The sequence below is a fragment of the Hemicordylus capensis genome, chromosome 6, assembly GCF_027244095.1.
Source record: "Hemicordylus capensis ecotype Gifberg chromosome 6, rHemCap1.1.pri, whole genome shotgun sequence".
Lineage (NCBI taxonomy): Eukaryota > Metazoa > Chordata > Lepidosauria > Squamata > Cordylidae > Hemicordylus > Hemicordylus capensis.
In genome coordinates this window covers 93297302-93321208 of record NC_069662.1, presented here as the reverse complement: position 1 = coordinate 93321208, position 23907 = coordinate 93297302, and the positions used below count along the sequence as shown (strand labels likewise).

The following is a 23907-nucleotide window of genomic DNA, read 5'->3' as shown; positions in this document are numbered from 1 at the left end:
ATATTTCTGCAATCATAAGAACTAGAAACTTGCTATTTTTAAAAGTGAAAGCTGAGACTGAAAGAAAACTTAAGACCACATAATGCAGCATTTCTGCGCTTCCACAGTTATAGCATGTGCATAGTGCTTCCTGTTGTGAATGGTTGGGATCTGCATTATGTTCATGTCATAATATCCTTTGTATTTGTATATGAAGTGTACAAGACTGAAGCCAATTCATCCCTGTGGCTGTGCCAGTAGAAGCAATGAAATGCAATCTGTTGTTGGAAGTCAAGGGAACACTAAACTTGTCCAATGGAATGAATATGGTGGAGACTTTCTTGTGCTGGCACTTTACCCATGTAGTGCCTTAGTCTATTTTGAACTATTCTTGAAGTGCATTTTACTTGCAACATCTGCATGATGCTTGGTTAGGCTAGATGGAGCCATCCAGTGAGCTACCACAGACGTTTACTATAAACAACGTGAACCAAAGCCACAGAAAAACCCACCAGGAAATCCTGCTGTGAGGAAAGCAAATGTATACGATTCGAACTGGTGTAATTCTTGTTGGTTTCTTCTCTTTGGATAATGAATTTGCCAGACAAAAAAGGAATTGGTTGTGGGGGGAAACTCTTTGAAACATACAGCTTCGTGTAAATGTTCTTAATTAGCATAGAGACAAATCACAGTGGTTTTCTGGCTTTCTAATTGTCAGGTTATGGAGAGAGATGAGAAGTCCTGCTTTGAGAAGACAAAAGAAGCATTGAAAGTAATGTATCTGCGGGTCAATTTATACAGCTGATAGAGCTGGTAGTTATGAAGTGATAAACCTGCCTCTATTGACTGCTACTCCAGTCACTTGATAAGCAAGTGACTTCTGCTCATGATCTGTGTAGTCTGAAACAGTTACCAATTTATAGTTTATTTTATTTATTTACTAATATAATTTTATCCTGCTTTTCTTCAGCAAAATCATACTCAAGATTGCTTAAAATGCATAGAATAAAACAAATACAATACACATATGCAAATCAAAACAAACAAAAAGAAACCAGACTGACCCCAGAATATTAATACAATCGTCACCATCATAAGACATCACAATCCCCAAACAGCAGCATTTTAAAACAGTTAACCTGGGAGTATAGATTAGAGAGCATGCTGACATATCACAGTTTTCGTTGCTTGCTGAAAGATGGGCAGAAATGGGATCAAGAGTTCCTTTAGGGGTGGAGTTCTACAGTGAGCACCACTGCTGAGAAAGCTTTCTCTCTTGTATGTGCCCATTTTACCTCAGCTAGCAAGGTCACACAGAGGAGGATCTCCCAAATGGATCAGAGTTCTTGAACAGCTTAATACAGGAAGAGGCAGTTCCATAAATATCCTGGTTCTATGGCACTTAGGTCTGTAAAGGCCAAAATGAGCACTTTGAATTGAGCCCAGAAACAATTTGGTAAAGAACCAGAGTAGTAGAATGTTCCTGTTGCTTGATCCCACCACAAACCTGATAACTGCATTTTATACAATTGAAGCTCCTGAAGTAGCCCACCACACAGAGCACATTGCAATAATCCTAGTCTGGAATTAACTAGAGCACGAATGGCTGAGACCATACTAAACTTCTCTAGATAGGGGCAGAGGTGCCCCTGGATTCTTTTCCCGCCTGGACATCCAGGAGAAGATCTGCATCTGGAAGCACTTCCAAGTTGTGAACTTGCTTTCTAAGAGAGCACATCTCTGTCCAACAAAGGTTGTACACCTTCATCTAGATCATCAGATCCCGCAGCCAATAGTACTTTAGTTTGTTCATCTTCATCTAGTTCAAAACCACCCTCAACTTATTAGTGCTTGATCAGTGCTAGAAAATGGAAACAAGAAACAGAGCTGAGTATCATATGATGACATTCAAACTTAAATCTCTGGATAACCTCTCCTAGCAGTTTTAGTGTAAGTGTAAAAAAGCACGAAGGACAAGATGGAACCAGCAACACCCCATAAGTCAACAGCAATGGACTGGAGCAGATGCCCCCCAGCATCACTTTCTGAGACCTATCTGCAAGACATGATACAGAAAAACAGTGTTCTCAGTTCCATCCCATCTAGGATGCTCAAAAGGATACCTTGGTTGATGGGATCAAAAGCTGCTGAGAAGTCCAGGAGAACCAACAGGATTGCAATCAGGCTCTCCATTTCCCAGTGCAGATAATTTGTCAGGGCAAACAGGACAGCTTTAATACTAAAACATGGCCACAGCCACATTGGAAAGAATCTGAAGTATCGGTTTCATTCAAGAAAACCTGGATTTGGTTTCCTATCTCAAGCACTTTACACAAGGATTGAATATTTGAAGCAGGACAAAATCTCATATCAGGAGACTCAAACAAAGGGGTTTTTTTTAGGCGGGATTTCTACTAGAACCTTCCCTTCCCTTAATGAGGCATTTATTACCTCTGTGATCCATTCTTTTACAAGTTAAATGGGTAAGGATCAAGAACATGTGTGATAGATCTCACATAATCGGGGATCTTGTCCACATCCACCAGCTGAATGTCCCTAAATTTGAACACCCCTAAATTTGCATTTAGGCTGGTGTGGGGAAATTAGTTCAGAAAGGAACAGTTCCATATCAGATTAAATTTGTGCAAAGTTGTGGGCCCAGGAAATGACTGGACTGAGGCAAGGTTGAAGTTTCAAAAATCAAAAGAAGGTTTTATTGGAGTGAGGGGTACAGCGAAAAGAAATGTGTGGTTAAAGCAATTCTATTAAAGGTACGTTCAACTGCAAAGAGGTGTTTTAGCTTAAAGTCCTAATTGTGTAAATTCCCAGGTGGGCAAGAGAAAGAGGCCTTAAAGAAGGAGGTAGTTGGATTTAAGAAAGGGGAATAGTGATAGAGTTGAGCCCAACGAGGGGCAGACATTCACATCACCTGATCTGAGCCTCAGGGCTCCTGGAACAAGTGAAGGATCTTGTTCTTCAGGTGAAGCTCACTCAGAGGCTGGGGCAAGAAGGTTGGAGGGGTTAGTTGAGAGAGGTGAATCCATGAGGGTGCCTCCTCCGTGGAACCAGCTTGCTATGTTGGCGACGAAGACCGGGCAGATCAGGCTAGAGAAGAAAGCCTATCTGGAGAGTGATGCAAAGAACTGGACACAGCCTGGCATGATGGCCCGTGAACACTAAATTGCCCAAACAGCTGGTGACATCAAGGTAGATGGTACACAAAGAGCACACTGGATCATGAAATTGGGGCTTGAGATACCCAAGAACATATTCTGGGGCCACATTCCTGTTGCCCTTCTTTGCTGAATAGATGTGTTGGGTGGAACCTGCAAGGATTCTGTTGTTGCTAATTACTCTTCCTGAGTGTAACAATATGGGAATTGCTGAGGCGTGCCAAGGGGGATTGTCATGACAATAGAGTGCATGAGGTGAAAAGGGGAAATCTGCATGGATGGAGGTATAATAATCCAAACAGTACTTTTAATGGGTGCATCTTGAGGTCCTTATCACTGATTCAACCTCTTTTCTGAGGGGGAGAGTTACCTTGGCAAGCCTTATCTGCATTCTTCCTACTGAGTTAATTGGTGCATTACCTTGCTGCTATCCTTTGCTGAGGCAGTTCACTCTGAGTGCAGAGTGGCCTTGGCTGGAAGTTAACTGGCTTTAGCTAGATTCTGGGGTCTACTTAGGGTATTCCAACATAGGGAGGGTGTGCATCTGCGCCCCTTTCCAATTTGCTTGTTAGCAGCCAAATCTATGGGTGACTGGCCCACTATTAACTAAGTTACCTGTCCCCATGTGCCACAAACAGATAGCTCATGATGCTCTGAGGCTCCTGAGCAGGTCAAGAGTGAGATCTCCAAGCCTGGAGACTAAAACACAAACGGGGGGCAGGGAGGCTCCTGGGAGCTGGCAGAAAAGCATTGCTAGTAACAGTACCAATTAAAAACTGGCCAAAGGGAATCCCAGCACTCACCAGGACTGGCTCTGAAGAAACAATGATGTCCGGGTTGAAGGGAGTGCAAACAGTTTTATCCTGAAAGTGCCTTGCAAATTGGCCACAGCAAGCCTCTGTGGGATCTAAATATATCATGTCTATATTTTACAGAGGCAAAGTGGTTATATAAAACATGTGTTTTTTAGTCCTTGCATCTCTTCTTTATGTTTTGGGCAAAAATGATCCCCCCCCCGTAAATTTCTGTTCTCCATGATGTAATTCTTCCCACCACTACTTAGGATACTCCCCTTGTACATGGGACTCACAGAGCTATTCTGGTGTCCTGTTCTCTCTGCCTCCTTCCTGGTAAGGCCTTCACTTTGGTTAGAGCTAATCTTTGCCATATTTGATACTGATGTTGTTTCTTGTCCAGGTTTGAAGGGTTGAATGGGCTTTAGGGTTTTTTCTAGTCTGGTCTTGGGGAGACAGGTTTGGAAAGTTGTTTTAGCATTTGGTCCTTGCCCAGCTACATGTCCCTGTCCCCTTTACCAAGCCTGACTAGGCTTACCAGGGCCAGCCTCAGAGCAGGGACGGGGAGGGGATTGATGGTCACCCTGTGCCTTCTCCATCCCAGGCTGCTTGCTCCTTGTGTCTGCCCCTCTCCAGGGGCCTCTGACACTCTCCACCAGCCTCCTTCTCATCTCTGGCCGGGTCTTTATATGCCTCCTCACAGGCTATGCATCTCCCTCCCCCAATTATGGGGCCAACATCCCTCTTTATTCACTGTAATAGTCTACCCTTTACAGCTGCTGCCAATGCCTGTCTCCCTCCTCCTGCTCAGAGCCCCTCCCTTCGGGAGGCTTACTGCTGATGTTATCCTCGCACATCTCCCCTTCAGCCCTTTCAGGGCTCTGCCCCTCCTCCACTTCTCCCTGGCTGCCACCCATCCCTTCCTCCTTTTGACCCCTCACCACTCTGTCCTCGGAGGTAAGGATAGCCGGCCTCGCCGGACAGCGCTACTTCTTCTCTTAAGGGGAAATGCTCTCTCAAAAACTTTAGAACACCCTCCATATGTCATGACAGACAGGAATGCACATTTGAATGCATTGATAATCAGATACCTGGACTGCATTCTTGAAACCTCTTCTAAGCAGATTCACATGTGCAGAGGGCAACCCAGATTTGTTGTTGTTGTTGTTGAACAGTCTGACTAGGAGCAGAGCGCTCATATGAATCAGCCCTCGCGTTAATATACATATACATGTGTGTACATGAAACAAAAATATGTGATGTTTTAGATTCCCCCTTCTTTTGCTTTCTTGCTCGTTCACTTACTTAGGAATGGTACTGTGTGTCCTGATGGAGCATGGGTCAGGTAGTTTGTTGAACAATGCAATTTAACCCATACATTTCAACTGAGGCAGCACAGCCTCTTTAATGAACTGCAGATGCTAAAGCAGGATGGTACCACATTGCCAGTGCAGTTCATACATCACTGCAGGCAATCCATACCCAATGACATCATGCCCCAGAGCAACAAACAGGGCTTGGGAATTCCCTTGCCAATAGAGACAGTCTTTTTCTTAATCTATTTCTTACTGAAAGTGTACCTGATTCATTCCAGATGTCCTAAGATTTAATGACTCAGGAAACTGCTCGCTTGAAAAGAAGGCCTGAGCTGGGTCTCCTGTTGCTGTTGTGATGAGGATTCAGAATCCTCTGTCAGCCTCAGACCAGTGAGGTTTTCAATAAAATACCCTAAAGCCATGAATCTGATGGCAGTTCCTTCCATTCAGACAACAGTTCGTGCTTTCCAAAGCATCAGGCTTTCCCCCTCAGTGGTGGAATACGTGCTCTATTTTGACTACTTAAACATTTCTCTAGCTTTAGCATGGTTCGCTCTTTAAGATAAGCAGCAGCTGCAGGCACTGCTTATTCGACAGTACTTCTTCATTGTTGCTTTGGTGAAAAACTCTGCTTCTATATATGATAAATAGTTTTTTTCAGTGTTAACGTATTATGGGAACGTTAAAAAAACCATATTTCATTGGATTAACTTTTATTGGTGAAACAGATTGTGAGGGATTTCAATTCCTCTGAAGTGGGCCTATTAAGATAGAACTCTATGTTACATGCATATGCATGAGGCAAAAGCTCCACAAAAGTCCCAGGAGGCAGAGCTAAAGTGAAGAAGCCGTGGGGGTGCTTAACTCTTTCTCACCCACTACTTCTCCATCCAGATACCCCCAGTTGCTCCCTGCCATTGGGGAGAGGCAACACATAATGAAGCTCTTAGGATTTTCTTTTTTTAAAAGAAAGAGTTAAATCTGAACTCTATAGATGCAGTCTACCAAGCATCCCCAGACATTCTAAGGGACTTCTCAGGAGTGCTATGCAGTTTCCATTAAGATAAAAGAAAACTGAAAATGAGCAAAAACTGAACTTGGTGGATTGTACCTTAAGTCACCTAGAAATACCTATCATTTTACTCCCTCAGGTAGATGATATATCATACAGTACCATCATGCCCTTAGAATGTGAACAGTAAAGTATCTATTGTCACGCAAAGCCCACTCTTAGCAAGAACTAGAATCATGGGGCCTGGGATATAGCAATTGTGAAGTACTCTGTTGTCTAGGCAAAGCACAACTGCCTGGTTAATAGTGTGCTGAGTTGCACATCATGTTCCATCTTCAGAAGAATTGCTGATCTTTCTCAGCCGTATAATGCAGATCTGAATCAACATTGTGCATGTCATGCGTTTTGTTATCTGCGGTAGCTTGAAAAGTGCAACTTGCACATCCAATCATTGCTTTTTTTGTTTTGCAGATGCACTTATAATAGTCTCCAAACTGCTGCCCATAACTTTTTAAAAATTAATTTCAGTGGGGAAAAACTCCACAGGTGCTGAAGATGGATGAAATATGGTTACTGATTTGCAAAGTGGTCTTAAGTAATACTTTTGGCTGGACCACACCGTGACAGACTAGGAGGAGAGCCAGGGACATCATTATTTTGTTTCCACTGGTCTCCTTATAACAGGAGAGTTTTATTTTGGCTCAGATTTCATAAATGAGCTGTCATTCTCCACTGTAAATTAAGGAAAGATGAGAATGAGTAACAAATTGTTAACTTGTTTTCATTTCTGTTCACAGCATTGACGACAGGGCTCCCTATTTGGCTTTGGGAGCAGTGAAGAATGTTTCGCTTAACATCTCCATCTCCAACATTGGTGACGATGCTTATGACACAAATGTAGCCTTCAACTTCTCCAAAGAGCTCTTCTTCATCAAAATGTGGCAAAAGGTAGGACTGGTCAGCCAGTCTGGGAACAGACTAAGCTGTTTTCTTTAATTAGTGTAAAAAGACTTGAAGCCATTGTGATCAATGGAATTTAAACTCCTCTCATTTTCCCAGGCGGCAATGAAGTGTATAGGTTTGGCATTGAAATTTCTAAAAAAATAAAATTCAGAATTCTATTAATTCTGAATTTAAAATTCAGAAATTCAGAAAAATAAAATTCAGAATGTTTCCCAAGGAGAAACGTTTGAAGATTTTCAGGGTAAGGCAAATGAATTTGTCTGAGTACCCAGAATGTTGGGGGCAATATGCTAAATCATTGTAAACCGCTTAGAGAGCTCCGGCTATAAAGCGGTATATAAATGTAAGTGCTATTGCTATTGCTATTGCTAAATTTCTCAGGGTGGTTTTTTTTTTAAACATACACCTCTAATTTGGCTTCTCCACTTGGAGCTTTCTTTTAAGCTTCCAACTTAGCTGAAATTACTTAGCTTAGTTTTAAGTTAAAAATTACAACCTTTAAGCCTTCTAACTTAGTCGTAACTAAGTACCATTGAGATTAATGAGGCAAATTAGTCATGACTAACTTAAGTCACACTAATTACAATGGGATTTCGTTGTGATTAACTTAGTCTGGATGCTGCCCACCCAGTGGATTTAAACTACAGGATAACTTGTTTCATGTTTGACATTGGAATCTTCATCCTTATCTATATGAATAAATTTGAAATGTAGCTAAGGAGACTAGTTTCCACTGCTTAAAATGTGTAAGGAGAAGTATAGGTGTATTTTTTTAGGTAAAGACAGTAGGTAAACACTTTTAAGGAAGTAAGTTATTTTTTAGTTAACCCATTATGTTCTGGCCCACTGCATTATTCTAAGGACTGTTTTACCTAACTATCCTCAAACACTTGCTCCTGTAGACTAATGTAATCTGTAAATTAAGTAATTGAGGATATGGAGAGTAACAATTCCTATTTTATCACAGTGGCAATTTCCCCAACTTCTCCATCATGGACATATTTGCTGACTATATGGATGGTCATAGAAAAGTAGGGGATGATGCAGAGAATTAGAAAAAGGGAAATGCAAAAAAGAGGCAATTCTCTAGGAGGTACTGAACTGCAAAGTGTATTTCTACCTTTAAAATGCCTTTAAAAGCCCATCACGTTTTTAAAAGCAAAATGCATCTTCCTTGGGGGCAATTAAATCAAATGTTATTTCTGTGCACAGAGGAGCTTTCTTGGGGACCTAAAGGAAAGGTGTGCTGTAAAGGTTTTATAGTCTGGCAACACATCACACTCAGCATAATAAATATAGAAAGGAAAAGCAGCCAGAATTTTTGACAATTGAGAGTTGAGGATGCCTTGACATACTGAGATGCAGAAACTTTTTATTACTCATATGATCCACTCAAGTGATCTTCCCTGCTTCTCGACTGTTAGCAGACATTAGTTGGATGAAGGTTGCCAGTTTAAATCCCGGTGGTATGTTTCCAAGACTATGGGAAACACCTATATTGGGCAGCAGTGATATAGGAAGATGCTGAAAGGCATCATCTTATACTGCGCAGGAGGAGGCAATGGTAAACCCCTCCTGTATTCTACCAAAGACAACCACAGGGCTCTGTGACTGCCAGGAGTTGACTCGACACTGACTCGATGGCACACTTTACTTTAAAAGCCCACTAGCCAGCAATGACTCTTTGCCTCTCAGTATGATGTTCAGGCAAGCCTTCAGATAGCCTCTGCTGTCAAGGATTCTGATGCTGGCTCCCTCCCAACGGTCATGAATTCAATACTAGCCTGAATTGCATGAATTCAATACTAGCCTGGAACAGAAGCTCCCATCTGTTTGGAACTACAGGCAAACCTTGTTACTTGTGGCGGTTCCGTTCCTCGCGTATTACCGCGAGTAATGAAACGGTGAGTAATGAGGCATTGTGCCTATGGAATGGGGCAAAAGCTACTGCATGAAAAAAGAAAAAAGGAGGAGGGAGCAAGCAAACCAAGGGCCAGGAAGGTCCAGTTGCCCTGTTGCTGCTCCTCCTCCTCCGTTACCGACAGCTCCGCCTCTGGAGACTGTTCCCTCTTGGCCGATTGGAGCCTCAGCCCACATGGAGCCTCTCTCCCTGCTGTGCTGCTGCCGCATCTCCTTTGGGCCCTTTTTCTGCACATAAGCACTGCATCAGTGTAAGTGCAGCAGGTGCCTTTAAAGAACTTTTTAAAACATATGTGCCGTGGTGTTTCTACCTCAAAATACGGTTAATGTATTTTTAATATTTTAAAAAAATGATTTTACTTATAAAGAAGTTCTGGTAAGAACAGATCTGCCTACTTTCCTTTCACTGTAATCGTAATTGAAAGTTACCATCTTTACAAGTTAGCCCACTTCTGCCTCAAACATTCACACATCCGATATTTTGAATTGAGGTGGATGACATAATCAAAACTACACTGCTGAGGTGTCCCTATGTGTTCCTACAACTGTGCCAAATTTGGTACAGATCAGTTAGGCAGTTCACAAGTTAGTCCACTTGCACCTCAAACATTCACATGTCCATCAACTTGAATTGGGGTGCATGACCCCATCACACAGTATGCCATTGAGGTGTCCCGATGTGTCACTACAACTGATGTCTAAGGCCCTCCCACAGTAAACCTAGATTTTAATGTTGACCAACTACCCGGCTGGAACCTGGTCACTGCTTCTGAAATTGAGGGTTTAGTCAAGAAGTGTAAGGCGGGTAAGGCCCCAGGGACTGATTTCATTACAATCGAGATCCTACGTAATAACATGGAATGGTGGGCTCCCCTTTTAGCCTCATTATTCACCTTCATTGACTCCACCACTAAAATACCTGAAGATTGGAGTATTGCGATAATTGTCTCAATATATAAAAAAGGGTCAAGAGATGACCCAAGTAATTACCAGCTGATTAGTCTACTTAATATTATCAGTAAACTGTATGCCAGACATCTCCTTGAAAAATTATTGGATTGGTTTGAATCTAATGGCATTCTGGCGGTTGAGCAGGTGGGTTTCCGTGAAGGGCCCTCTCCCATATAACAAGCCTTCATCTTACACCACCTAGTCAAAAAATATGCCCAAAGGCCAAAGTCTTCCCTTTTTGCAGCTTATATAGATTTCAAAGCAGCCTTTGATTCTATCTCAAGGGATCGGCTATGGTCTAAGCTAAAGGATTCATCTGTTGGGAAGCGCTTATTGCTATTATTACACAATCTCCACACTAATACCCGCCTTAGGGTCCGATGCAGCTCTAATGGCCATCTCTCAGCGGAAATACTTACACAAAGAGGCGTTAGACAAGGGTGTATTTTAGCCCCATTACTGTTTAACTTTAAATCAATTCCCTGGTCCCACAGTTGAATGATCTGGCCCTACACCCCCCTAATTTGGAGAATAGGCATATTCTGGTATTACTTTATGCCAGGCGTGCACAACTCAAATGACCTGGTGGGCTGAAACTGACTGTGACATGGCTCATGGGGGCAGAGGTCAATTTTTAGGGTGCTGATTACTAAAGTAATACTCAATATCAATCAGTTAATTAAATCAAATTAAAGTGAAATTAATTAAAATGAATTTAATCAAAATTTAACTTTTGATGTTCTGGCAGGCCAAGATTAATTTCAATTAACATAAAATAAATTGAATTAAAAATGTTAATAAAATAAATACAATACAATCTGTACAAAATAAATAACAATAAAATGCATTGTTCTTCCTTTCCACCTCTGCCAAAATGGGGAAGTCTTGGCTTGAGAGAGAGAGAAAATGGGGCTGTGTGTGTGTGTGTGTGTGTGTGTGTGTGTGTGAGAGAGAGAGAGAGAGAGAGGGAGGGAGGGAGGGAGGAAGGAGCAGTCTTGGCAAGAGAGAGACAATGGAGCTGTCTTGGAGAGAGGAGAGAGAGAGAATGGAACAGTCTTGGCAAGGGAGAGAGAGAGAATGGAACAGTCTTGGCAAGGGAGAGAGAGAGAATGGAGCAGTCTTGGAGGGGGGAGAGAGAGAGAATGGAGCAGTCTTGGAGGGGGGAGAGAGAGAGAATGGAGCAGTCTTGGAGGGGGGGAGAGAGAGAATGGAGCAGTCTTGGGGGGGAGAGAGAGAATGGAGCAGTCTTGGGGGGGAGAGAGAGAGAATGGAGCAGTCTTGGGGGGGAGAGAGAGAGAATGGAGCAGTCTTGGGGGGGAGAGAGAGAGAATGGAGCAGTCTTGGGGGGAGAGAGAGAATGGAGCAGTCTTGGGGGGGGAGAGAGAGAATGGAGCAGTCTTGGGGGGGGAGAGAGAGAATGGAGCAGTCTTGGGGGGGGAGAGAGAGAGAATGGAGCAGTCTTGGGGGGGGAGAGAGAGAGAATGGAGCAGTCTTGGAGGGGGAGAGAGAGAGAATGGAGCAGTCTTGGAGGGGGAGAGAGAGAGAATGGAGCAGTCTTGGAGGGGGAGAGAGAGAGAATGGAGCAGTCTTGGAGGGGGAGAGAGAGAGAGAGAGAGAATGGAGCAGTCTAGGTGGGGAGAAAGAGAGAGAGCGTCTGTTCCCCATCGTTCTGGAGGTCCCATCCTCCTCCCACCACCGACAGTTTTTCCTCTCCGCCCCCCACCGGCAGCGCTTTCCCTCCCTGCCAGGCTCCCTCCCTCCCTGCCATTTTCACCCGCCTGCCCGCCTCCTTTGCCAGGGCCCGCCGCCGCCAAGCTCACTCATGGGGCCACCATCCATCGCCGCCTCCCTCCACCCCCTCCCACCTCATCACTGCTGCCATTTTTTTCTCGACACCACCTCCCGCCTCTTCAAACCACCACACAGCCGAGGGGATGGCTGCGGGAGTGCGTGTGTGTCCTCCTCCCCCTCCCCCGGCGGCAGCAGATAGCAGAGCGGCTCTGGGGCCTGCTGTTTGGCCTGGCATCACTTCCCAACTGCGAGGCATGCCCACGCAGTTAATCTCTTAACTGCACAGGCACGGCTTGCACTTGGGAAGTGACTCCGGGCCAAACAGCAGGCCCCAGTGTCACTTGGCTATCTGCCGCCATGCACTGCCGCCACTGGTGGAGGGAGTAGTGGGTAGATTAAGGTCACGCACGTACCCCTCAGCCATCTCCTCGGCTGTGCGGCGGCTAGAATTTGAATGTATGTATGTATATGTGTGTGTGTGTATGTGTATATATATATATACACACACACACATATATATATATGAGGTTCGCAGCAGGAGGAGGAAGGGGAAATGGCCCCGGGGGCCAAGAAAAAAAGGCCTCACGGGCCGTATGTTGTGCAGGCCTGCTTTAGTCTTACTTTCACAGACCCCAGTAGGGTAAGGTGTGCCTTAGCCTCATTAGGCTCCTACTGTACCAATGAGGCTTTAGAGGTAAACTATACAGAAACAAAGGTGATGGTGTTCGCAATCCGTCCAAAGACTTTTGTATGGCATATGAACAGACAAAAAATTGACCAATTGAAGGTCTTTAAATATCTTGGCGTTGTCTTCCATTCCAACAGAGAATGCAAAGCCCACCTTAATTTTGTATCTCAAAACGTGCAGCAATCGACAAACACCATTAAGTCCTTCCACTTTTCTACAGGCGCCTCTTTCATCCTGGCAGCCATTAATCTTTTTATAGCAAAGGTATACTCCCAGCTTTTGTATGGTGCTCCGCTTGGTCTTTCCAATAACTTTATCCCACTTGAATTGGTTCAAATAAAGTTCTTAAGAGCTGTTTTTCAAGTCCCGTGTTGTGTCCCTAACGCTGCCCTCAGAAGAGAGGCCGGGGTCACTATGCTAAAGCTGAGATACTGGCTGAGTTTAATTGAAGCTGGTCTTGGTTGAAGCTGGTCTTTCCCGCTGTTGGTTTAGCTCCTTTAATATTAGTGGATAATTTTATATCAAAATGGAAAATGGCTTTAAAATCTAAGTTGCAACAACTTGGCACATCCCAGGAAGAACTCATCAGGCTGGGGTTCGACCAAGCTGTTCAGTTATTTAAACAATGAGCCCTAGATATAGAGTTGCAGGAAGAATCTGCAAACCTCCCAAGACGGTTATTTTGGGGTACCCAGCTTTCAAAAATTAGACCTGCTGATTACCTATATCACATACTTATACCCAAATTTAGGAGAGCTTTGACTCTTGCCCAGCTCAATGTACTTCTGACCGCAGTCATAGAGGGAAAGTATAAGAGGCTACTTACGCAGCTCGCCTCTGTCCTTGTGGTTTGGGTGATATTGAGACTACTGCCCATGTAATCCTTTATTGTGCTTTTTATAGGGATAGTCACTCTATTTCTCCTTTGTTAATAAACTGTCCTGGCCACACTGATCAATTTTATTTAGAGTTTTTGTTGTCTAATTTTAAAGATACGATTTCGGTAAATGTGCCCAAGGCCTTGGGCCTGATCCATAAGGGCGGTTCTTATGTTCCTAACTGTACCAAATCTGATCCAGATGGTTCTGGCAGTGCTAAGTTGAGAGAGAAAGGTGTTGGGGGATTGAGTTATCTCATAAGCTTACTTTGCTTAAGGAAAGTAGTCTAGAAATAGCAAAGCAAAACATTATTCATACAACTGAAAGCTGAGTGCCCAATAATTGAAATACCAGTTTCAGTGGTATTTCTTTGTAACAGTTACCACCAGTGTTACCTGTAACAGGGAATCTCAGACGTTGTTGTCTACAACTCCCAGCATTCCTAGCTGCAATGGCCTGTGGCTTGGAATGCTGGGAATTGCAGTCAATAACATCTGGGATTTCCTCTTACAGGGAACACTGGTTACCGCTGTTTGTTTGGATGGGTTCGCTTCTGGTTCAAGGAACCAGAAGGCAACCAAGAAATGTTTGGTTGTGGTGTGGGGTTTCCTTCCAATTGACAGTAAAACCTCTCTAATTTGGTCTTTCATTTCTGGGGTTCATTTCGACTCCCTGCTTATGCTGGAAGGTGTTTTATAGCAGTGACATCTGAATTTACACATTTCATCTGTCTGCATGTGTGTCTTTCTGGAGTTGGTTGGGGCTGATCACCTGGACAAAAAATAGTGGCCGACATCCTGACTCACACTGCGTGCATGCTTTAAACAACAGCAGGCACACAGTGTTGGTCCTTGAGCTTCCATCCTAGCCCATGCTAGTCCTTGTGCTTCCAAAGTGCAGGCACTCTTGCACAAGAATGCAATTATTTTAGAGCTCTCCCAGCACTCTGGAAGTGCTCTGTTAGGGTGGAAACACTGCCCTGAGGGCCAATGGCAGGTTTTCATGCTAACAGAGAGCTTCTGGGGTGATCAAAAACAATTGAATTCTTGTACAATGCTTGTTGGAACCACTTGAGTCAGGATACCAGCCACAATTGTGTTAGTTGCCACTGGGTGAAGTACGTTGTCACTGAAGAATCCCAATCTATAGGTAAACTTTTAACTACTACTCCTTTAATGAATATGACCCAAGAACGGAAACCCCCTTTCCCTCCCTATTGCCACCTGAAACTCATTCTCAGCTGAGGTAAACTTTGGTATAAAGACCACCCTGACTGCCAGGTCTATAATCTCTCTTGGATAATCCTCTTGATATACAGTAACTCACCATGCACATTGGTTTGTTTTTTCATGGGCCCGCTAAGCGCTGCTTAGTAGATTAAATATAATATGCTTTCATCAGGTTATTACAGCCGCAAGAAGTGGGGACAATAACTGACTCTTTGTTTCAAATGGCTTATGTAAACTCCTGAAAAGGTGTCTTAGGTGTAGAGACACAGAATATCATATATTATGATTTAAAGGAGAAATCATGCCCTGGCTTCATAATTATTAGAGTAGCATTTACTTTCCATGCAAGTGTTGTTGTTGCTGGCTTTCATTTCCTTAGACTGTTAAATTTCATGAGCTGTATTAATGACACTTCTTGGCAAACCCCCTGTTCCTCTTCACTGGGGTGAGAAAGGGCACATTGATATTTAAAAGGCTTCATTTATTGAGCTGTTTCATTTTCCCCTCACTCAGTAGCCAGTCCTCAGCACTGCCATGGCTACAAGTTGAAAGGGTCCTTTCTATAGCCAGTCCTTAAAATGCATATAATTCTATGAAGACTATTTTACATGGGATGGTCTCTTAAAATGAAGTGCTTGCTTATTAACCCTGCATTCTCTGCTTAGTTGTACCAGCATTTTTATTTTAAAATGGCCAGTGCTGAGTAGATCACATTGACTCCTAGAAATTTTTGCACCTGACTCGGTGCTGTTTCAAAGTATTTTCATTTTATTATTGTTTGTGGAATATTTTACATAGTTGGCTTGCGGGGGATATACTGGGGATAAAGGTATCTTCCTTCCCCCCCAGACACTTCCTGTCCTCCTGGTTGTGTGCTACTGCATTGAACAGAAATACCATTTGGAGAGGAATTTACATAGCTCAGAAGAGGTCACAGTGGTTTGAACAGAAGAACATTTGGGGGGATTCTCTATTAGAAAAAAATAAATGCAAGGAAGTTTTCAAATCTATGAAAACAATGCTAAATTTATTTGATGTTTTATTTGTTCTCCTAGGATTCTTTTTGCCAGTTGGTTTCCCAGATTGTATTAATCTAGCTTTACAGATAAATGTTCAAAATGGCAGGACAATGTCTTGTTCTTTGACTATTACCCAAAGTGAATACCTTCTAACATTTTCAGTGATGGAAATAGGGAAATGATTGTAATATCTCTGTTAGTATCCCAAGGATCACTTTATGCACACCATGGTGCCTTTTACTTGAATATGAGATCCACACAAACAACTTTTACATATAAAGTTTGGGTGATTAGGACTTTAAAGCCCTAAGCAGCTTGGTCTCAGGTTACCTAAGAAAATGCGTATTTCTGCATGATCCCCACTGAGGCATGAGGCCATCTGGGGAGGTTTGCCCACAGTGGCCACTTGCTTGTTTGGCAGCAACTTGGACCTTCTCTGTAGCCTCCCCTGGGCTTTGGAATGTGCTCCCTGCTGAGATGTGAAGGTTGAAATCTTTGGTGGCCTTTATGAAGACTTTGAAAACACATTTCTTGATGAGGCTTTTAGTTGATGTTCAGTTGTTAATTGTTGGTTTGATTTGGATTTGTTTTAACTGTTTTTTTAATTATCTTTTTGTAAGCCACCTTGAGTTATAAATAGGTGGTATATAAATGTACTTAAATAAATAAATTACAATTTAAAGAAAGCATTTCCTAAAATGCAAAAATAGGGACAGATGGAGGGAGTATGCAAGTGCACCAAGCTGGAAGTAAGTTCCACTGAAATAAATGATTTGCTTACAAGTAAATTGGCATTCTAGACTCTTTTGAAGTGGGTTTTCATTCTAAATTAAATAGCTGAATGTCCTCCCTGTATGTCATTAACCACAGTCAGTCTTTAATTGCTGCTTCTTTCTCCCTTTAAAAAAAAAAAAAAGAGGAGGCAGTGACCTCTGGGCTTGTTTTTTTTGTAACAAGACCTAGAAGTTTATCATTACCAGCTTTTGTTAGAAAGGAGATGTACCTTTCACACCAGAGAGCCTTTTGCTTGCTTTTTAAGAGCGTCAGTTTGAGATGGTGCCGAGAGATAAATGTATCCTGAATTGAAATCCCAACAAGATGGTAATAATATATTTTTTGAAACTGCCTTCACCCAATTACACATTGTATATCAATATGCCTTTAAAGCAGGAACTGGTGGAAATTGTTCCCTTTCATCTAGTTGCTCAGCTATCTCCTTTGGAAGTTAAGGAATCTAAAAATGAAATTGCCTTCATGTTTTCCTTAAGTTCTTTCCTAAAATGCTTTTTTTTTTTAAAGTTCCCAGTCTTGCTTTGCTTGCTGAAGTCACTAGGATTATCAACTTTGTAAAAGTTGCACAGTCAGATTTGTTTTTAACTGCACAAATTATATACAAAATACTGCAGTAGAGTGGTTTTTGCTATTATTTAAAGAAGTCAAATTGGCACAACTCCAGAGATAATCACTATCTCCCTAGAGAATCACTATCTCCAGTCTTGCCCAGAACTTCAAAATCTGATGGTGCCTAAGAGACCTATCTGGAACTGTGTCCTCAGACCTCAAGGCCTGCTTCACAAGTCATGTTCCATGATCACCAGACCATGGTTGGGTGCCAGGATGCCATACTGTGTAGTCCTCTTCTTGCTTCTCCCCTGATCCATGCAGTAGCTAACTCTGCTGTGAGTTAGGTAGTGATAGGTAGTGATATCTGTCTGTCTGTCTGAATTCAGATGTGACAGGAAACCGGAGGTCCGTTCACCTCTGGTTTCCTCACCTGCATGTCTGAATTCGGGAAAATGGAGTTTGCAGTGGAAAAGAACCTGCAGTTCCCTTCCCTGAACTCCACTTTGAACCTTGGGTCAGAGTGGAGTTTCGCTACCGCAAACTCCATTTTTGCGGTGCCAGCGTTGCATCCAAATGCTGGCACTGCAGTTTTGGCCCCATGGAACTGGAGTTGAGGGAGGAAGCTCCTCCATTCCTTCGGCCCGATTGGCTGTGCAGGCTGTCGTTCTGTGTCAAACCAGCTCCCCCACCTCTCTGCAGTCTCACTGACTGCAAAGAAGCACCTCTCCTGAACGTATGCATGTGGACAGGAGAGGAGGGGGGCCATGGAACCATGGGTCCATTAGACCTGCGGATCCATGTTGCGTCTGAAGGCAGCCACAGTCTATATGACGCACGAGACAGAAGTTAAACCAGCCCTAACCCCTTGCTTAAGGCTGTAATTCTTGAGTTTGTCTTTTGGGCCTTTATGAAAAGCTGCAAGTAAAGTGCTTGAAAACAGAAGAGCTGAATCAAATCAGGAGTTCCAAGTTTGGATCAATTGAACACTGGACTTTTTAAAGACAGAGTGGGGGGAGTGGGGAAGACATGTGTGAAAACTGTTAAGTCAAATGTTTCTCTTAATGCATATTTGCGCAAATATATAACTTGTTTTATCCTTAATGCTCCCTTGCAAATTCTATTGCTGTATGGGCCCTTCAGAACCCATGTGTTACACAAGCTCCCCTTCCATTTTCTGGTCAGCCTTAATTATGGTTCACCATTACAACTGAACTGAATTCGGGAAAATGAAGTTTTGCAGCAGAAAGGGATCCTCCCCAAACTCCACTTTGAACCTTGGGTCAGAGTGGAGTTATTGCTAATGATTTAGTTAGCCTCTAAACCAGACATTGAAATTATATTTCAGTCTCTGGTTTAGAAGCTAATGATGGTTAAACCAGTTTAATTCTATAACATTATTACTGCTAACCAGAGATGGGAGAGCAAAGGAGTGCATGAGCCCAAGTAGGATGAAGAGAGATGAAGACACACCCTGGCAGTGCTTCCTTTCCTCCAGTTTTCTTTTAGTGCCTAGATGACTGAGGACACTATTGCTTGACTTGCCAACTTGTGCCACTACCTGGGAAAATGTACTGGGCTCTGTTTCTCCTGAATGCTGATTCCTCTTTAATTTCTCAGACTTTCAGTCCTTAGCAGCCTCATAAGGAGAAAACTGAGGTTCTCATGGACATTTTTAGACATTAAGCAGGGCACTCAGTATTCTTCTGTTTATTCTCATCTGCTGCAACATTTTCTCTATCAAAATTGGAGAACTGGGTGATGTTCAGTTCATATTAACCAGTTGTTTGTGTTGGAATCTTTCATGGGCTATCAGTGGGTTTCCTGCAGGACTGATAGAGGTGTGGCAGTGTGGCAGAAATGGGATGCTTTGTTTCTTAGTAAATAGTGTTAATAAATTAAAACCAGTTTGCTTTTTAAACAAGTATCAAATTCGGGGGGGGGGGGAGAGGAACTTGGCCCCTTAACGTTTGTGGTAGCCATCTTGGCTGCTGTTCTTGGAAGGCTCTCGGAAGGCATTATTTGACTAAAATTTGGGTGGGGCTTGTGAATTTCAAAGTTCCCTCGTACTTCCCCCTGATAATTTAAGCACTGGACAGGTGGAACATTCATCCCAGCAGCCATCTATTTTTAGAACCAATATGTATTGAACAACTCTGCTGTGTCTGCTACATTCCCAAATAGCAATTTGCAAGTGGTTGTTGTAGACCTAGACGGCCATCTGGGACAGCAAACAGTGGGATGCACTGTTGCATCCCTGCCACTACCTGGATGGCTTTAAGAGGGGTTTGGATAACTTGATGGAGGAGAGGTCTATCAATGGCTACTAGTCTGAGGGCTATAGGCCACCTCCAGCCTCAGAGGCAGGATGCCTCTGAATACCAGTTGCAGGGGAGTAACAGCAGGAGAGAGGGCACGTCCTGCTTGTAGGCTTCCAGTGGCATCTGGTGGGCCACTGTGTGAAACAGGATTCTGGACTAGATGGGTCTTTGGCCTGATCCAGCAGGGCTGTTCTTATGTTCACGCATACGGGTGGGTGCACATACCTCCCATCATCTGAGTGAGCAGGTGGGTGACAAAGGGATTTTTGTATGGAGTAGCATTCAGTCATGTGAGCCCTCACCTGCCTTCTGAAATGGTACATCCCAGACACAAGTTTATCACTTAATGAGAATTAGATTGTAGTGTTTGATTAGATAGTAGCTCATGATTGCTGTGGGGCAAAGATTCCACCCTGAATACAGAACTTATTTTAGTCAATGTCAAGTGACCCAGGCTGTCAGCGCCCCTCCCCAATTGGCGCCCTAGGCAACCACCTAGTTGTTCCCACCTAGCAGCAACCACCTAGTTGTTGCCACCTAGCAGCAACCACCTAGTTGCTGCCACCTAGCAGCAACCACCTAGCAGCACCTAGTAGATGTGCTGGCCCTGGGGAGAGGGAGTATAGCCTAGTCCTCGTCATCTTGCTGACATGCTAGTTCTCTAAATACAGGAATCTATGTGTGTTTTTGTGAGGGAGCATTCAGTTATATAGAGCTTGATTTGCAACCTGAAGTGGAACAGTCCAGAACTGGTTTACTAATTCAGCAGGAACTAGGTCTAAGCTTGGTCATATAAAACACTGGATTTCATTTGTATCTGCTACAAACAGCTGTGAGCCTTTTATTATGGAAAAGCTTGCAATGGAAGCAATCGCCTCTGCCAATTTTGTGTCTGCTGTGAATGTTTCAAACTATAGCAGGATAGGATGGATCCAGTTATAGGACGATGTACAATATTTTCTTTTTGAAGGCAGGCATAATCATAATCCCGTTATGAGAGTGGGTTCTCTTTGTTTCACGTGAAACATATGAAGAATTTCAGTTTCACATGCTCCATGCCAAAATAATTATTTTTACTGGAAGCTAAATATTATTTTTCACACTTTAAAGCAGAGGTGGCCAGTCTATTAGCATAAGTATTCTGATACTGTTAATAGTTATGTAGATGGCAGGTGCAACTTGTCATGGCATAATGCCTCAGGGGTTTCCAAACCTGCACCTGCCAAAATTCCCTCATCTACGCAACTATGAAATGTTCTGGAGCCCTAATGTTGAATAGTTGGCCATTCATGCTTTAATATTAAGTTCCAGAGCTTTGTCTTTTTTACCATTCCATTCGATATCCTCTTTCAAATGATTTCCGTTTGCTTAATAGATGGAATACTCAATCCATTTGAAAACCATTAAGTTAATTAGCTATGGTGCAGGATTGTTATGCTAGGAATTGCAAGTCTGTTCTGCATGGTGATATTATGTTAAGGTATTCAAAGCTGGCAGAGAAAGTTAAGCCACTATACAACTTATAGTAATAAAATAGCATAATACCCAATTGTGCCATAGCTTAATTCTCTTACATTGTGTCTGTTTTACTGTGTGTGTGTGTGTGTGTGTGTATATATATATATATATATGTATATATATATATATATAGTCAGAGGTGGCTTCAGCTAAAAAAATTAGGAATTTGAACCCCTGTTTGAGCTGGGGTTTGGGGTCAAAGGTATCGCTGGTTAATGTATGCATTTTGCATGCTTATCTCTTGGTGCATATTGGAGTGCACACTATGAAGCAAGGTCTGTACATACAGCAGAGTATAAAATGGAAAGTACCACTTCATAGTCAAGGTGGGGCATGCCACTTTTTTTTACATGCTCCCCCTGCCACATGTAAAATTCTGCTTACAAACAGAAAATGAGCACATCAGCGAGAGATAGCCCAGTCCTTTGTCAGGTACACTAATTTTCTTTTTGGAGCATTCCCAGAGATAATTCTTTCTCTCCTGTTTACCACCTCAGCATGCTACTGCATGTGTAGACCAGGACTTCAAGTATTGGTAAATAAATGCTTGCCCAGGATGTTATAGCCACATGCATGACACATAATTTGTGGTCATTTTGTAATCCTTGTTGTGATCATTCCAAAAAGGGATCTTTCCAAATTAGATGTGCTACCATGTAATTTTGGTCATGTCTTTGTTGTACCAACAGGCCTGCTTTCCTGTCTTATGCACTCTTATTCCATTTGGCCAGGCATTTGTGTCTTATGCAAACTTTAGGGGTGTTTCTGTAACAGATTCAAAGATGTTATTAAGAAGATTTGTGGCCTCTCTGTGGAAAAGGATGTTCTCTTCTATTCAGGCAGCGTTCCTTGTAGTTGGTTTTATTTCTTTCAGCTATTTTTAGAAGAGTGTTTTCTAAGTTTCCTTGTATAAATTAGCAACATGATATTGGAGTTGAACAAATGACATTATGTATATCAAACACACCTTCTTTATGTATCCAATATGTGGACCAGTTTTGGACATAATTGAGGGCTTACTTTTATATAGGTACTGTCAGGAGAAAAAAGAGAGGACACAAAGTCACCCATTCAGGAACTGCAGCTTTATATTTCTGTGTCTAAAAGTAATGTTGTATATTTTCAAACTGGGCTTGATTCCCAAAATGTGGCTAATTAATAGTCCATCTGTAATAGAAAATGTATTCTTGATTCATTACTGTTTTCCTCTTGTTTTTCTTTTTCTCTGGGGAATCTTTGTTATAAATTTTTATTATAGAAAGAAAGAAAGAAATTCGGCAGCTTATTATTTCTTTGACCTTGATACTGTAAGATCCTGCTGTGTATAATGTAACTAGTTGCAGATATCTTGGATTAAAAGGATTTGGCACAGATAAAAGGGGCAAAGAGAGGAAACTAATTTATCTTAACTATAAATGTGACAGCATCATTTTTTCATGGTCTTGTCAGTTCTATATTAGCTCCTTAACTATGTCTCTCTCTTTTTGTATTCTGCATGAACTGATTTTCTGTCTATTTTGTTCTTTATTTTTCTATATCAAGACAGGCTTTAATTTCAATTTCTGGTGAGATACATGCTTAGAGCTAGGCCTGCCATCCTGGATTTGGCTAAATCAAAGGCAGGATTCAGCTTTGCTTCAGTAGTTTGCAAGCTGCTTCCCTCACCCGCCGCATTAGGTTTTTGTAATTGCAAGTACAAGTGTTCAGATGATGATGATGATGATGATGATGATGATGATGATGATGATGATGATGTTTGTTGTTTGAAAAATACAATTCTCCAGTAATTGGGGCATTTTGGAAAGGTGTCTGCTCTTGACTGCAGTCAAGGTCAAATCACAAACAGCACCAAACCTTCTCTGGATTCCCAGCCAGGCCTTCCTCCAGGGTGGCAGAAAACAGATTATCTGCAGAACTCATCAACTGGTTTCTGCAGCTCAGGTGTCTTCAGAGCAACTTTTTCATTTTCCCAGACTACTATTAAATCAATTTCTTCTTCTTGATAACAAGGTGTCCACAGGTCTGGATGCAGGCTCTAATTCAGGAGTGTCTGGGGGTCCTTTCCCCCTCTTCTAATTGATTCCTAGCATTCTGCAAAATATTCAGGATCAAGGAGCAAAAGTAAAATTACTTGCTCCCCATTGGCCCAGGAGACCATTCTTTCCATCCTTTCTTCAGAAATGTGTATGACCACCTTCATCAAATGTCCCATCCTCAACCACAATTGTTGATTGTTGATGCAAGAGAAGTGAAACTAGATGGGTGATGCAAATTGTTCAGGTCCCAGCCACACAAAACTGATCCACTAGACATGGATGAATTATTCATACAATTATTGTATGAAGCAAAATATGTTTTAAATCTCAACACAATACTGACAAGATTGGGCACGTTCAGGGTAGTATGGCTGTAGACCCTCCCAACACAATACCAAACAGAGAGCAGGCCAAGAAATTTAGGGACAACAAAGGGAAGTACTTTTTCACACAACACATAATCAACTTATGGAATTATCTGCCACAAGATGTGGTGACAGCCAACAACCTGGATGGCTTTAAGAGGGGTTTGGATAACTTCACGGAGGAGAGGTCTATCAATGGCTACTAGTCTGAGGGCTATAGGCCACCTCCAACCTCAGTGGCAGGATGCCTCTGAATACCAGTTGCAGGGGAGTAACAGCAGGAGAGAGGGCATGCCTCAGTTCTTGCCTGTGTGCTTCCCAGGAGCATCTGGTGGGTAACTGTGTGAAACAGGTTGCTGGACTAGATGGGCCTTGGGCCTGATCCAGCAGGGCTGTTCTTAGGTTCTTATGTTCTTAATGGAAACATTGGTAAGCATGCTTATTGCCTACTACTTTCTGGAATATCATATATATTCTTTGTTTTTTTATCCAGTCTTTCTTATTACTCCATTTCATGATGGTTCCAGATCTCCTATTACTTTGTTGAAGCCTTTCTCAAACCAATTCAGACAGTACCATAACAGAGAATTCTGTCTGTGGGCCAGTTTGCACA

The 23907-nt window shown here is 42.6% G+C and overlaps 1 protein-coding gene across 7 annotated transcripts in view; it reads left to right on the top strand.

The window, feature by feature from the left end:
- The window catches only part of ITGA9 (integrin subunit alpha 9), a 391432-nt gene that overhangs the window by 249053 nt on the left and 118472 nt on the right, over positions 1-23907 (top strand). For all 7 annotated transcript variants that reach the window (XR_008309811.1, XR_008309810.1, XM_053261579.1 and 4 more), the window contains one exon: positions 7072-7222. Coding sequence is in view for 5 of the 7 variants with exons in the window: in XM_053261579.1 (XP_053117554.1) it covers positions 7072-7222 (151 nt within the window). In the remaining 2 variants the exon portion in view is untranslated. The remainder of the gene's footprint in view (positions 1-7071; positions 7223-23907) is intronic.